This window comes from Alternaria ventricosa, assembly GCF_023758065.1.
Source record: "Alternaria ventricosa strain BMP 2768 chromosome Unknown scaffold_6, whole genome shotgun sequence".
Lineage (NCBI taxonomy): Eukaryota > Fungi > Ascomycota > Dothideomycetes > Pleosporales > Pleosporaceae > Alternaria > Alternaria ventricosa.
This window is the reverse complement of record NW_026055686.1, coordinates 353,709-368,615: the sequence shown is the minus strand read 5'-3', so window position 1 is coordinate 368,615 and position 14,907 is coordinate 353,709. Positions and strand designations below refer to the sequence as shown.

The following is a 14,907-nucleotide window of genomic DNA, read 5'->3' as shown; positions in this document are numbered from 1 at the left end:
GAGGAAGTCGGCGACTGAAACGTTGATGTTTGACACTTCTCTGGCTTCTTCGCATGCAAGGTGCCTGTATTGGGACCCCCGGGACGCCTTCCCCTTGTGGCGCTAGTGGCCGTCGCCCTTGCCTTGCCGGGCGCCGTGTGGAGGATGCCTGTCTGTCCAAGATCTTGCCGTCCAGCTCGAGCCCCAGCCTCCTCTACCGCGCCCGCCACCACCATTCTGTGATATGCGCTGGCCATGGATAACTGCCCCGACCCTGCATCCGTACCGCTCTTCCTATGTCCTTGCACTTAGCATCTCTCGATTTTCCCGCGACACATCGTTGTCATTGCGCCGTCCATCATCGCTACCGCACATTGCACCCCAGCACACCTCCGCCGCATCTCCGCACCCGACATTCTTAGGTAGCTACCACCACCGAGGACTGCAATTGAGACGTGTATCTAAGACCGGATGTGATAGTGTAACCTAGCTACGTAGATGCGCCCGACCTAGTTTCGTCCCATCTCCCACAGGACGGTGGTACGCCCCGCTTGCTTCACTACAACCATTACCGATCCCATGATCTCGTCGCATCATGGAAAACAATAGGAACAGCGGCTCCTTTGCATCGCGGGCCGTCAATCCTACTCTACTTGAAGTTCCAGACAGCAATCCCCAGAAGCGCAAATCCTACCGCCGCCCAGCCGATGCGCAACCCACAGGCGCATCCCCAACAGAGCCCGACATGTCGAATACCGTACCCAGTAACACTGCGCGCCCGGTCGCAACTGTGCCCTTGAACGGCAATGTCACCATTGGCAGCGGGCATAGGCGGCGGCAGAGCAGACACATACCGCCCCCAACGACAGGCGCAACGAGCGAATCTGTGCCAGCTGCCCCAGAAGTACCCCGTGCGCCACCCTCCTCATACAGAGACCCGTATGCCAGAGGGGTCAAAGTGCCCGCGCGCTCAAGCTCTGGCCGATCGCGCGACCCAGCCATCCAATTGAACCCGAGCAGACAGCAGGCAACTATCCAGACAGCTGCCAACAGACTGTACGAGCTACGGTCACCACCCTATGCGCCGGCCGAACCACTGGCGGGGACCGTCCAGCGACGCGGCTCTCAGCGCAGACCCTCTGTGCCCGACCGATCGCCCCTGCAAAAGTTGGAGGGGAAGCTAGACGATATCAGCAAAGAAGAGAGAAGGGCACGAATACTCGAGGCAGAATTGGCTGCGCAAGAGAAGGCTGAGGCGGAGATGCGGGAAAGAAGAGCGCGAGAAGCTGCGCAAAAGCAACGTGTCGTGTCTGTGCCCATACCGGAGAAGTCATCAAGCGCTTCTGCCCCGACCAACAGTGGCAAGCGCCAGGTATCCATGCCGTTCCAGGACAAAGCCATGTCGCCGCCAATGTCCCCACCCATGTCGCCGCCCATGAGTGACCTGGAATCAGACGACGGCTATGCCTATGACCTTAGCGACCCATGGCACCCCTCGGACGCGCAAGGTGGAGCAGTTCAGTCCGTTCAGCATGTGCCTATGCAAAAGGCGCAGGTCGTTCCCATGGCCTACCAGCCGGTACCGCATACTGATGCTGCCATACCGCGAGGAAGCAGCTTGAAGGGAAAGGAACCAGCGGGTTCACGAAAATCTGGCAGCTACAGCGATCGGAGCATGCTTCCGTCACAGAACGTACCCAGAAAGGCCGTAGCCAACCCCGCGGGACTTGGCCTGGTAGGTGTCCGCGACACTTCGACACCCTCCGATGTATCTCGTTCGGAGAGCAAGAGGGGCCAGGGGAAAAGAGACAGCCGAGGATTCATCGCTGCACAGATGGAAATGCAGCAAAACGACATCGACTACAAAGGATCACCACGGGAGAATGATACTCAGCAACTGCCACGCAAGATCCCTCCCGTTCCCCAGACCGTTCAAATACCGCCGATCCCGCCTGTCCCTCAAACTAACCGCAAGAGCGTCATGTTCTCCGAATCCGAGTCGGACCTAGAGCAACACGATCCCGAGAAGAAACATCGCTACTCCCGCCATCACAGCGAGCCGGAAAGGACCTACACACCCGCTCCTATGCTCGAGGAATGGAGAAGTGCACCGATCGGTCTCCTTACTGCAGATGATCTAGATCTAGACGCACCAGTCAAAGCCAATAGCGGCAACAAAGCATGGTGGGAAGAGAGCAAGGCCTCTCGACGAAGACGTTCAGGCGGATACGCGGAGCCAACTTACGATGGCTATGCCGACGATGCCCCCACACACACTGCTTTCAATCCACCACTATACCTCAAGTGTGGACCGCTCCTACGCTACACCGGTCTTCGGAGAGATCGCAGCGTTCCCGGACGTGAGCGTGAGATCTGGAGAGGCAGTATCATGATTGTTACTGTTGACGCCTCTTCTTCGTATGCCAAGCCGCCGACGTTGCGATTGTTCAAGCAGCCAATGGACATACTTCCGCCTCCGCCGGAGGAAATTAGCCAGGACCAGCTGGACCCATCCTACGTCGATCCCATCGAAGGCCAAGTCAAAGTGTCGCGTACTGGTGAGGCGCTATACGTCAAGCCGGTTGACGAACTCGCAGAGGACGAGGACCTATCGCGCATTGAAGACGACACCGGTTTGTTCTCCACGACTCGAAGCACAACGAACGGATCGGGTTCTAAGTCGACCCGCATTCACAAGAAGGACGGCGAGAAGCTTGGCAAAGTCCGTGATTTCCCCGGTATACGCCTGTATGCTGAGCGAGGCGTGACCTTCTGGCGCTTCAACATCGAAGTCGAACTTAGCAGTACTCAGACACGCATTGCCTACAAGATCAACCAAGGTCCTGCCATCGGATTTTGGGTCCCAGCCAAGGGAGAGTCTATGAACATTATGTTTCACAGCTGCAACGGCTTCTCAGCCACTGTTGAAGCGAATGAGTTCTGTGGTCCAGACCCGATGTGGCGCGATGTACTGAATACGCACCAAACCCGCCCATTCCACGTGATGATCGGTGGAGGTGATCAGATTTACAACGACGCTGTAATGAGGCAAACGACTCTGTTCAGACAATGGACGGAAAACAGAAACCCCATGCACAAGCACCATCAGACATTCTCTGAAGAGATGCAGAACGAGCTGGAGCAGTTCTACCTGGATCGGTATGCAATGTGGTTCTCCCAGGGTTTGTTTGGCATGGCCAACTCACAGATCCCAATGGTCAACATCTGGGATGACCACGACATCATTGACGGCTTCGGATCATACCCTCATCACTTCATGCAAACACCAGTATTCACCGGTGTTGGTGCCGTTGCTTTCAAGTACTACATGCTCTTCCAACATCAGTCCGTACCCGCCGAAACCGACAAGACCGAACCGTCATGGGTACTTGGAAAGAGCCCTGGCCCGTATATCAAGGAGCGCTCTCGAAGTGTCTTCATGCAACTCGGTCGTCAGGTTGCCTTCCTTGGTCTTGACTGCCGTACAGAGCGACAGCGTGACGAAATCCTCACAGAGGACTCCTACGACATCATCTTCGATCGTCTGGAAGATGAGATCATCAAGGGTGAGACTAAGCACCTGATCGTGCTCCTTGGAGTACCCATTGCCTACCCCCGCCTGAACTTCCTCGAGAACATCCTCACAAGCAGGCTTATGGATCCTCTCAAGGCTCTCGGCCGCGCAGGAATGTTAGGCAACTTCGTCAACAAGTTCGATGGAGGCGTCGAGATCCTGGATGACCTAGACGATCATTGGACAGCCAAGCACCACAAAGAAGAGCGCAACTGGTTCATCAAGGAGCTGCAACACATTGCCTCGACAAAGTCTGTGCGCGTTACCATACTTGGTGGTGATGTTCATCTAGCGGCAGTCGGACAATTCTACAGCAACAAGAAGCTGAACATTCCCAAGGACAAGGATCACAGATACATGCCGAATGTTGTGTCTTCCGCCATTGTCAACACACCGCCTCCAGACGTGATGGCAGACATCATCAACAAGCGCAACAAGATACACCATCTCGATTCAGAAACAGATGAAGACATGATCCCCCTCTTCACTCACGGCGTCGACGGCAAGAAGAGGAACAATACGCATTTGCTACCACACCGAAACTGGTGCAGCATTCGAGAGTACAAGCCAGGATCTTCACCACCAGGAACGCCATCGCCACCCACGACCCCTGCGAACGGACCGCGCATGGGAAGAACGATGTCAGACTTTGCACCAGGGCAGCTAGTTAGAAGACTCAGTGGTCAACAGAGAAGACCTTCGGTAAGAGGCCGCGGACCACCTGTGTCCTATCGCAACAACCCTTCGTATGCCGCGGCCGATGAAGTTCAGATCGGCCACCACCAACCACAATCTTCATTCTCGCCCGACCGATCAGAGCCAGAGAGACCCACTCGTTCGCGACGCAATTCTCTAACATCGCTCTTCCGTCGTCGTGCGTCAGTAGACGTCGCCCGTCCTGACACGTCTGAGACTACAACACCAACCTTGAGCCGGCACAGTGTGTCTCAAGATCGACCCTCCACCTTCCACCGCCGACCTAGCGTACTGACCAAGAAGACCGAGCGACACCACGGCCCATATGTCAACCTTGAGGGTGGTCTCGACATCTGTCTCAACGTCGAGGTATCACAGCACGACCCGGCCGGTATCACCACGCCGTACAGACTGCTCGTGCCAGCGCTTACTTATGTCGAGCCTGAGGAGGGCGTCGTCGAGAAAGAAAGGGGTAGATCCCGTGGTTTCTTTGGCTCATTCGGTGGCAAGCGCAAAGCGACGATCGGTGATGACGGAAATTCCATCTCGGGTAGCGAAAGCGGAAGTGAGCTCGGGGAGATGTCTAGTGAGGAAGAAGAAGACCGCATCCAGCAAAGGTACAAGGTCGGACCTCGGATAGTCATGCCCAGTATGGGGTCTCAAAACAGGCGTGGCTCTGAGCCTGCCCCTGTCACTGCCATTGGCCCCGCAGCTCCCGTTCCCACTGCCCGAGAGAACCGTCTAAGTTCAGGCTTCCATGCTAACGCAGCTGCAACTGTAGCTCCGAACCAAACGAACGGAATCCCTCGCGATCTCGTTCCAGAAAGTCAAGGACGAAGAAGCTTGGATGCAGCTGCGGGTACCTCGTCCAGAGCTGCTGCCTGGGACAACGTGGCCGCAAAACGGCACGTCAGCATGCCAGTAGCTCCTCCCGCTACCCAGACTGCGACCCAAGCGACAGCGATGCCATCTCGCTCCGCCTCCACGCGCAAGCAGCCTACCTATAACTCGTCTCACAAGTCGCAACTCCCTGCGCCTTCGCCGGAGATAGAACCCAAGGTGCAGCGAAGATCTATGGGTGGTATCTTGAACCAGCACTCGCACGACAAGAAGTGGGAGCATGATGCTCACGTGGCCGCTCATACACCTGCACAAACACCAAGGAAGGCGAAGAGGGAATCATACCCACCACATCCAGCGATCGTCGGCGCCGGACCGAACTCGCCCTACTCGCGAGACGGACAAGGTCTCCAAGCACGACAAGACACAGCCGGCGGCGACTACTTCTCCAGCGGCGGTCGAGACGGCAAGACCCATCCCGCCACGGCACCGCGTCAAGTCGTTGACCCAGAGTACACCGAGAAACCAGTCCAACGCGCCGACTACGCCGCACAACCACAACGAGGCGGTTACGACCGCACCTCTTCATACCCAGCCTACCCCCAACGCAACGGCACTGCAGGAGTAGGTGCAAAGTACCTCGGCGGAGGCAGGTACGAGGACGAAGATGAAGATAGCTTCGATAGCGCTGATGACGATGAGGCTAGTCTCAGCGGACAGGAGCAGGAGATGAGCCAGGATAGCTTCGTGGTACCGAAGCGGAAAAAGAAGTGGCAGATTTGGAAGTAATGGGTGAGGAGGGATTGGATTGGTAATGAGATTACGATTTGGGTACATGACTGGTTCGGGCTTTTTGCCCAGGGTACATAATGACGGCGCAGCGTATACCATGGTGTGTTTAGCGGATTTTTAGAATAGCGACGTCCTTTTCTCTTCTCAATCCAATTTCTAATACTCTATTCTGGTTCCTCGCTTGGTGTCATGTGCGTCGATGGAAAAGTTGGAGTTACGACTTGTCATCGGCAAGCTGATGTTTCGATTGGTCGTCAACCATCACGAACCAAGGTTCCGACATCTCATCCATAGTACACTTGGGCGGAAGTATGTATGAGCCTGGTATAATACGAATGGTATCCCAGCAACATTCGCACGATCATCAACAAGCCTGTCAACTACATCAACCTTTCCCAGCTCCTTTCTTGCCGATAACTTTTACTGTATACTCCAGCCTTCACGCCTGTACCACGGACAGCCTCACCAACATCAAGCGCCATGTCTCTGAACTCCCAACCTAAAATCCGCTTCACCCCCAAGATGCTCAACCAGAAAACCAGAAAAGCCCAGGCCACGCAAGAAATGTTAGATCTCGGCATACAAAACTCTTCAGACTCAGCCTTCTTCAACTTACCAGGCGATATCCGCAAGCGCATTTACGAATCTGCGTTCACTACGGGCGAGGTTATTCAACTCCTCTCCCTTGATGCGGATCTCGAGGGAGAAACACTCGTGGAGGAAGAGGAAGAAGAGACGATGGAGATGGATATTGACGAGACAGAGGAGATGGATATCGACATTGACGAGACAAAGGAGATGGATATAGATGAACTGATGATGTGTCTTGACATCAACGACACCAAGACTACAACGCGAAACCCCTTCGCCGCAATCCTCACATCCCGACAATTCTACTTGGAAACACACCTTCTGCCTTTCTACCACAACACCATCTCCTGCACCAACCTGGGGGACCTCGGCACTACTCTACGCCGCCTGTCACCAGCCCAGCTCCATTCTATCCGCTCGCTGAAGATAGGGTGGGCAACCGCGCAGTCTGTAGCGCTGGAACACACGATTTCACCTTGTGGATTTGGGCTAGTTGGATCAGCGCTACGTATGCTGGATAAACTGGAGAAAGTTGTTGTGGATTGGACGGGCAAGAAGCGGCTCTTTCCTGATAAGAAGAGGGTGGAAGAGGCGCTGGCTGCGTTGTGTGGGAGGAAGCTGGTTGTTTTGTTTGAGAGGGGTGAGGAGGAGTATCGAGAGGTGGTACAGCGGGTAGGAACCGTTCAGCAGAGGAAAGAGGTAGAGCGAGTGGACACGGTGATGGAGTGGTCGGCGCCCGCTTGGGATGGATGAAAGGGGAAGGTGCGCTGGTAGGCGGAGATTGACAGTAGAGAACAATGTGTTCATGCACTTTGACATTGCGACTATGTTTGTATGTTCCTCTAGTGAAATGTATTCCTACTCTAGATAGCAATGCATGTACAGGTCACTATACGTTTGATGAATGTCCCTCTTCCCCATTCCCCGGAACCTCAGAATGCATAGCGATGTCAACAGAGAGTAGGACAGGTGTGGAGTAGTAGCTGATGGCTTGACTATTACGATTAATAGTAAAATGCTCTTCGCATGCTCAGCATATGCGCTTTCCTTTCTAGTTCGTAGCAGGTGTTTAGAAGTGTAGAGATCAGTACTACGCAAGGGTAGCCCCGCCAGCAAAAGATAAGGCCCGCAAGTACAACCAGACTGCAAGGAAAATGGCAAAAAAAGGTGAGAGATCACTAGTCCTGGTGGGGCTGGAAGAACTGTTAGTATAGGAAATCGAATCACGGTAATCAGGAAATCACGTACTTCGAACCCACGGCATCCGCATAACCTGAGATGAGGTCATAAGAGTCTGACGAATCTTATAAGAACGGCGCGCTACCACTGCGCCACAGGACTTTGTTGTCCCTGGACTTGTTTTTGGACATTTTTCAAATTGGAACATATATACTGTCAGTACGTTGATGTGGGAGAGCTGAATGTAGCCGGTACCCATCGATCGGAATTGTTGTACATCGCACAGATATCATAGGCGGGGCAATGCAAACGTCGGTGAGTGATGACACAAAGAACGCCGCTAGCCGGTGGGGTGGCTGGTGCCCGCCCGCGTGAGGGGATCGGCCAACCACATCCGCTTAGTTGGACCGTGAGACATCTACCACGGTGCTCCCTTCCGCGTTGCTTGCTTCACAACTATCGCCATCACTCACCTGTCGGATACACTCGTTACTCATATCCTGAGAGAAGCCTTCCATTGAGTAAGTCATGATTTCAAGCCTTCATCGATCCGTAGACACCCTTCCAAGGTTCTATCCACGTGGCGGGTGTCCGAGGTCGTTGCTTCTCTGAGTGTATGATGCTCGACATTAGCCAAAGGCAAAAGCTGCATGCACTCTTCAATCAATGATCTGCTTTATGATCTGATGATCTTGTTCCTCCCTAGCATCCCATGGTCGGCTCTACGCCATACGTGGTATCCGTACAGCTACATCTACACCGCTTCCGAGCGTCTCCAACGGAACGATCCTATATCTCAACACAGTGGTTTAAAACCTAAACACGAGAATTGATCCATTCTGAGCACCCGACTAACATATTACAAAGATACCTTCTCTTGAGGCCAATACCAGTATGACGATCAGAGCCTCCAAGTTCACGCCCGAGGTGCTACTCGAAGCGCCACGCCGTTCCGGAGGTGTCCCAAACTCTGATGCATCAAAAGTCATATACGCGGTTTCGACATACAGCTTCGCTGAACATTCAAAGAAATCCGAGATTCGCGTTCTGGATGCCGCAAGCCAGCAGACCAGTCTCGTGACAGATGATGCATCCTTCAGCGAGCCTTCGTGGCTTGACGATGAGACTGTATTATTGCTAAAGTCGAATGATGATGGCACCACGAAGATGGTTGTTGGCTCCCCATACAACTTCGAGAAGACGTAGGTACAATACTCCCCAAATGAGTGTGCGACTGCTAAACGGCGCTCAGCAAACATACTGCTGTACACATTGATGGCCCAGTAAGCGACGCCAAAATCTTTGCCCTCGGTGATGATACCTTCGGTTTCGCTGTAGTCGGTAAGGCGAAGCCAGATGGTACGCTGTTCAACCCTGAGCTGGCCGAGAAGCCGCACTCCTCAGGCAAGCTTTACAAGTCCGGATTTGTTCGCCATTGGGATCATTACGTGACGGAGAACCGGAACGCGATCTGGCTTGGTAAGTTCATCTTGAAGAAGTCGGAGAAGTCCCAAGATACAGGTGCCAACCCTGGATATCCTCTGATAAATGCGCTAAAGGGAACGGAGTTGGAGTCGCCGATCGAGCCTTTTGGTGGAAAGGATCACTTCGACATATCCAAGTATGGACTGGTCTTCACAGCGAAAGATCCTGGCCTGAACCCTGCGACACACACGAAGACCAACATCTACGTTTCCGCGTCTGAAACATTCTGGGATGATCTTCATTTCAAGGACCAGCCACAAATTGAAAATGTATCCATCGAAGGCTTCGAGGGTGCCAGCACATCTCCTGTCTGGTCGAACTCGCGTGGCATGATCGCTTTCCTCTCTATGAAGACTGATGGCTACGAGTCAGACAAGAACCAACCCTTCATTATCCACGATTACAAGAAACCTTCAGAGGTCACCCTACTCTACGGATCTGAAGACGGCAAGGGTAAATGGGACCGAAGCCCACAGTCAATATCTTGGAGCCCTGACGACTGGCGCCTTTACTTCACTGCTGAATCACGTGGGCGTGGAAACCTATACAGTGCCGGACCTCCTAAGCCTGGCGGCGAGAAGGAGCCTCTGCCATCACTACTAGTTCTGGGTGGGACCATCGGCTCAGTACAGGTGCTCAAGAATGGCGATCTTTTCTTGGCTTCCACCAGCTTGGTCGAGAACTCTCTCTACTCACTGGTCCCGCTAAGCACGCAAAGCAAAGACACCGCCGTCTACGATCTTCCCATCGACGATCGGCCATACGACTCAGACCCTGATAATCTGACAACCAAGTACATCTCTTCCAATACTCGCTCTGGGTCCATGTTTGGTCTGTCGCGCCACCAGATCGATGAAATCTATTGGGATGGCGCTGCATCTGGTACCAACGTCCACGCCTGGGTTATAAAGCCCAGCAACTTTTCGTCCAGCCAAACATACCCCCTCGCTTACCTCATCCACGGTGGACCCCAGGGTGCATGGACGGATGGATGGAGTACGCGTTGGAACCCTGCAGTATTCGCAGAGCAAGGCTACGTTGTCATTTGCCCAAACCCTACAGGAAGTACGTGAACCTCGTACCAAAAACTGTATAGTAGATGCATACTGACATCATTTCTAGGCACATCCTACGGACAAGCTTTCACAGATGCGATCCAAGGCCAGTGGGGCGGTCTGCCGTATGAAGACCTCGTGTTGGGCTTCGACTACATAAAGCAGAATGTCAGCTACGTCGACACGAAGCGAGCCGTTGCCCTCGGCGCCTCCTATGGCGGATACATGATGAACTGGATCCAAGGACACCCTCTCGGACGCGAATTCAGAGCTTTAGTAACCCATGACGGCGTATTCAGCATGTCGGGACAGATGGCGTCTGAAGAACTGTACTTCCCCTTCCACGATATCAAGGGAACGCTCTGGAATAACCCCGAGAACTGGGCCAAGTGGGATCCGTCCAGGTTCACAGAGAATTGGGCCACGCCTCAGTTGGTCATTCACTCCGAACTGGATTACAGGCTCACCATCAGTGAAGGACTAGCAGCATTCAATGTGCTTCAATGCAAAGGGATAGAGAGTCAGTTCTTGACCTTCCCGGATGAGAACCATTGGGTGCTGAAGCCGGAGAATGGGCTCATGTGGCATACGGTTGTGTTGGATTGGATCAATAAACATGTGGGATTGAAGACGTACACTGAGGCTCGGAAGGCGGGAACCATTGAGTAGTGTTTCGGTAGTGAGCTTTTGCCATATAGCACGTCCCTATGCATTGGTGGGTTCGAGATCGCCATATGTATGGTTTCGTTGTCTTGACCGTGAACGGCATACGAAGCTTGTACGATCATAATTCTTGTCAATGAATCTCCCATTATGAGTGACTGATCCATTTGAGAGTGAACAATAAGCAGATGAAAATGAATGCATGTGTTCAAAGTTTTGGTTAAAGTCAACGCGCTCGCATCGTAGCGCGTAGGTAGCGTGAGGCTGCTCTTATCGATAAGGATCCTGGATTATTTTCTCGGGCATCGCGACGGCTCGAACTTTTCCTTAGCACGCAGCTCGTCACCCACCACAACACGGGCAACAGAATTCACCGCCCTCCAATCTAAACGAGACTCTTCCGCGACCCGAAATCAGCCGATAGATCGCGTGCGCCACCCAAACCACACCCGCTATCGAACTAGAGGCGGCGACGCCTGCGGAGCTCTCAAGATGCCGAAGAAAGCCATCGACTCCCGTATACCGGCCCTGATTCGCAATGGCGCCCAGGAGAAGAAGCGCAGCTTCTTTGTAGTTGTCGGCGATCGCCAAAAGGACGTCATTGTCAACCTCTACCACATTCTGCTGAACGTGGACGTCAAGTTGAACAAGTCGGTGCTGTGGGCATACAAGAACAAGCTGCTGGGATTCTCAAGTCACCGCAAGAAGCGCGAGAAGAAGATCAAGAACGAACTCAAGCGCGGCATCCGCGATGTCGACACCGAAGACCCATTCGAACTATTCGTCTCGACGCAGAACATCCGATATGTCTACTACAAGGAAACCGACAAGATTCTGGGTAACACGTACGGCATGTGTATCCTACAGGATTTCGAAGCGCTTACGCCGAACCTACTCGCGAGGACAATCGAGACGGTCGAGGGTGGAGGATTGGTCATATTGCTGCTCAAGGGCATGAGCAGCTTGAAGCAGTTGTACACAATGTCCATGGACATCCACTCGAGGTATCGCACGGAGGCACATAGTGACGTGGTAGCGCGCTTTAACGAGCGCTTCCTGCTGTCACTCGGGAAATGCGACAGCTGCTTGGTCGTCGACGATGAGCTGAATGTTCTACCCATCTCAGGCGGAAAGCATGTCAAGCAGCTGCCTCCACCAGACCTAGAGCTGGAAGGCAAGACGCCGAAGGCGAAAGAGCTGGCAGAGATTAAGGAATCTTTGGCAGACTCGCCTCCCACAGGAGATCTTGTCAAGCTTGCAAAGACAGTAGACCAGGCCAAGGCTCTTCTGACATTCGTGGAGGCCATCGTCGAGAAGACGCTTCGCAGCACGGTCACCCTCACCGCAGCTCGTGGACGAGGAAAGTCAGCAGCTCTTGGTGTTGCAGTGGCAGCAGCAGTAGCGCATGGATACAGCAACATCTACATCACATCACCCAGTCCGGAGAACTTGAAGACACTCTTCGAGTTTATCCTCAAGGGATTTGATTCGCTAAACTACGCAGATCACCAAGACTACACCATCATGCAATCGACACAGCCCGATCAGAACAAAGCCATCGTACGAATCGAATTACATCGACAACACCGACAAGTCATCCAATACATCAGGCCCGAAGACTCGCACGTCTTGGGACAAGCAGAGCTGCTGGTCATTGACGAGGCCGCGGCAATCCCTCTGCCCCTCGTACGGAAATTGATGGGTCCCTACCTAGTCTTCATGGCATCGACCATCAACGGTTACGAAGGAACGGGTCGATCGCTATCGTTGAAGCTGATCCAACAACTTCGCGAACAGTCGCGCGGTAAAGGAAACAATGGCTCAACTCATGTGGTTGATCGTTCAACTGGAAAAGAGACAAAGGATGGCAACGAGACCTCCATGACCGGCCGATCACTCCGGGAGATTACGCTGTCAGAACCCATCCGATACGCTCAAGGCGACTCCGTGGAGCGATGGATGAACGATCTTCTATGTCTTGACGCAACACTCCCCCGAAGGACGAACACGCAAGGATGCCCACACCCTGACAAATGCCAACTTCTTCATGTCAACCGTGATACTCTCTTCTCCTACAACCCTGCTGCCGAAAAGTTCCTTCAGAAGATGATGGCGCTGTACGTGGCTAGCCACTACAAGAATACACCCAACGATCTCCAGCTCATGTCGGATGCGCCCGCCCATCAGCTCTTTGTGCTCACGGGACCCACAGAAGAGAACAAGCTCCCCGAGCCTCTCTGTGTGATCCAAGTGGCGCTCGAAGGTCAGATCAGCAGGGAGAGTGTAATGAACAGTCTGAGCAGAGGACAGCGTGCAGGCGGTGATCTCATTCCCTGGATCGTTTCGCAGCAGTTCCAGGACGAGAACTTCGCAAGTCTTTCCGGAGCTCGCATTGTGCGGATAGCAACCAACCCGGAGTACGTCAAGATGGGCTACGGATCAAAGGCGTTGCAGCTTCTGGTAGACTTCTACGATGGCAAGCTCGCCAGCTTGTCGGAATCTGAGCCTCAGGAGGTGGAACAGATGCGCAGAGTAACAGAGGAAGACTTGGAGAACACGTCGCTCCTACAGGATAATGTCAAGATTCGGGAGGCCAACGAGATGCCGCCACTATTTGCCCGACTACAGGAGCTGAGGTCACCAAAGCTCGATTATGTCGGTGTATCGTATGGCCTTACTTCACAACTTCACAAGTTCTGGAAACGCGCATCATTCGTCCCAGTCTACCTAAGACAAACACCCAACGATCTCACTGGAGAACACACATGCATTATGCTGCGTTCGCTCGAGACAACCTCATCTGACGGTAGCTGGGTCGCCGCATTTGCCAAGGATTTCCAGAAGCGTTTCCTCTCCCTCCTTTCTTACCAATTCCGCTCATTCCCTTCCATCACCTCTCTGTCAATAGAAGAGTCCGCATCAGCAGGATCCAAGCTAGACGCCGATTTAGCCGCAAAACCCATCAGCAAGGCCGAACTAGACGCGCTCTTCACACCATTCGATCTCAAGCGTCTGGACTCATACGCGAACAACATGCTCGACTACCACGTTATCCTCGACATGCTGCCTCCCATCGCCACCCTCTACTTCACTGGCCGTCTCAAGGGCCAAGTCAAGCTCAGCGGTATTCAAACTGCACTACTCCTCGCCATTGGTCTGCAACGCAAAGAGTTCTCCGACGTTGAGAAGGAACTCAATCTCAACTCCAGCCAGCTGATGGCCATGTTTGTCAAGATTGTACGAAAGGCCGCCACAGCATTCCGCAGCATAGTCGAAGGCGCAGTCGAAGAAACCATGCCCGACGCTATGGAAGTCGAAGAGAACGGCGCTGGTGATGACGCGGCCGAGGATGCCCACCGGTTCATACCTCTTGAGAAAGATCTGCAGGAGGAGCTCAGGGAGGGTGGCGATGAGTTCCTGGCTGAGGACAAGGAGAGGCAAAGGAGCATGATTGATGCTCTACCTCTACACAAGTAAGTTCTTCACGTTCCACAGTTATACATCGAACGATCACTAATATTTGTCCTACAGATACGAAATCGGCGCCGGAGCCGCTGACTGGGAAGACGCCGAACGCGCGGTCAGCAACGCGGCCAAAAAGGGCGGAGCAGGCAGCATGACCGTCGCCGTCAAGACAGGCGAGAAGAAGAGGAAAGTCGGCGAGGCCGTCGAGGAAGCATACAAGGAAGCCGAGAAGTTCAAGGAGGGTGCTGCGAAGAAGAGCAAGAAGCACAAGTCTAGCAAGAAGGCTTGATCGATCTGCAATATCACGCTGCGTATGCATGGTAAAAGGAGTTCTTACCCTGGCGTTACAATCTAGTTTGGGGAAAATTCAGTGCTTTGTACTTGACGTAGTAAGGGTAGTCAGTCAGTCAGTCTCAAATGTAGACCTAACCATTGCTTCAATTGACCCGATGATCTCACTATCTGTATGCCTCTAACCCTCTCTACTCGACCCTATCAAACCAGACCGAAGCGAACAAGAAGATTATAATATTATATACGCATAATAGTGTAGATTTGAAAGAGTCGCGCCCAAGAATCGCTAACCAG

General features: G+C 53.3%; 4 protein-coding genes and 1 non-coding gene across 5 annotated transcripts; 4 read left to right on the top strand and 1 right to left on the bottom strand.

The window, feature by feature from the left end:
• Positions 1-574: 574 nt before the first annotated feature.
• Positions 575-5,878, top strand: J4E93_004208 (uncharacterized protein; the record flags this gene model as incomplete). Its single annotated transcript, XM_049342136.1, has 1 exon — positions 575-5,878. The coding sequence occupies one exon, from the start codon at positions 575-577 to the stop codon at positions 5,876-5,878; it is 5,304 nt and encodes a 1,767-aa protein (XP_049200288.1).
• Positions 5,879-6,361: 483 nt separating this feature from the next.
• Positions 6,362-7,225, top strand: J4E93_004207 (uncharacterized protein; the record flags this gene model as incomplete). Its single annotated transcript, XM_049342135.1, has 1 exon — positions 6,362-7,225. One exon carries the CDS (start codon positions 6,362-6,364, stop codon positions 7,223-7,225), a length of 864 nt encoding a protein of 287 aa, XP_049200287.1.
• A 467-nt stretch (positions 7,226-7,692) lies between these two features.
• On the bottom strand, positions 7,693-7,813 carry J4E93_004206. Its single transcript has one exon. It is a non-coding gene; the product is annotated as a tRNA-Ile (tRNA).
• A 732-nt stretch (positions 7,814-8,545) lies between these two features.
• J4E93_004205 (uncharacterized protein) lies at positions 8,546-10,860 on the top strand (the record flags this gene model as incomplete). The annotated part of the gene is made up of 3 exons (XM_049342134.1): positions 8,546-8,853; positions 8,904-10,201; positions 10,259-10,860. 3 exons carry the CDS (start codon positions 8,546-8,548, stop codon positions 10,858-10,860), a joined length of 2,208 nt encoding a protein of 735 aa, XP_049200286.1.
• Positions 10,861-11,346: 486 nt separating this feature from the next.
• J4E93_004204 (uncharacterized protein) lies at positions 11,347-14,608 on the top strand (the record flags this gene model as incomplete). Its single annotated transcript, XM_049342133.1, has 2 exons — positions 11,347-14,327; positions 14,386-14,608. The coding sequence occupies 2 exons, from the start codon at positions 11,347-11,349 to the stop codon at positions 14,606-14,608; spliced, it is 3,204 nt and encodes a 1,067-aa protein (XP_049200285.1).
• Positions 14,609-14,907: the final 299 nt, after the last annotated feature.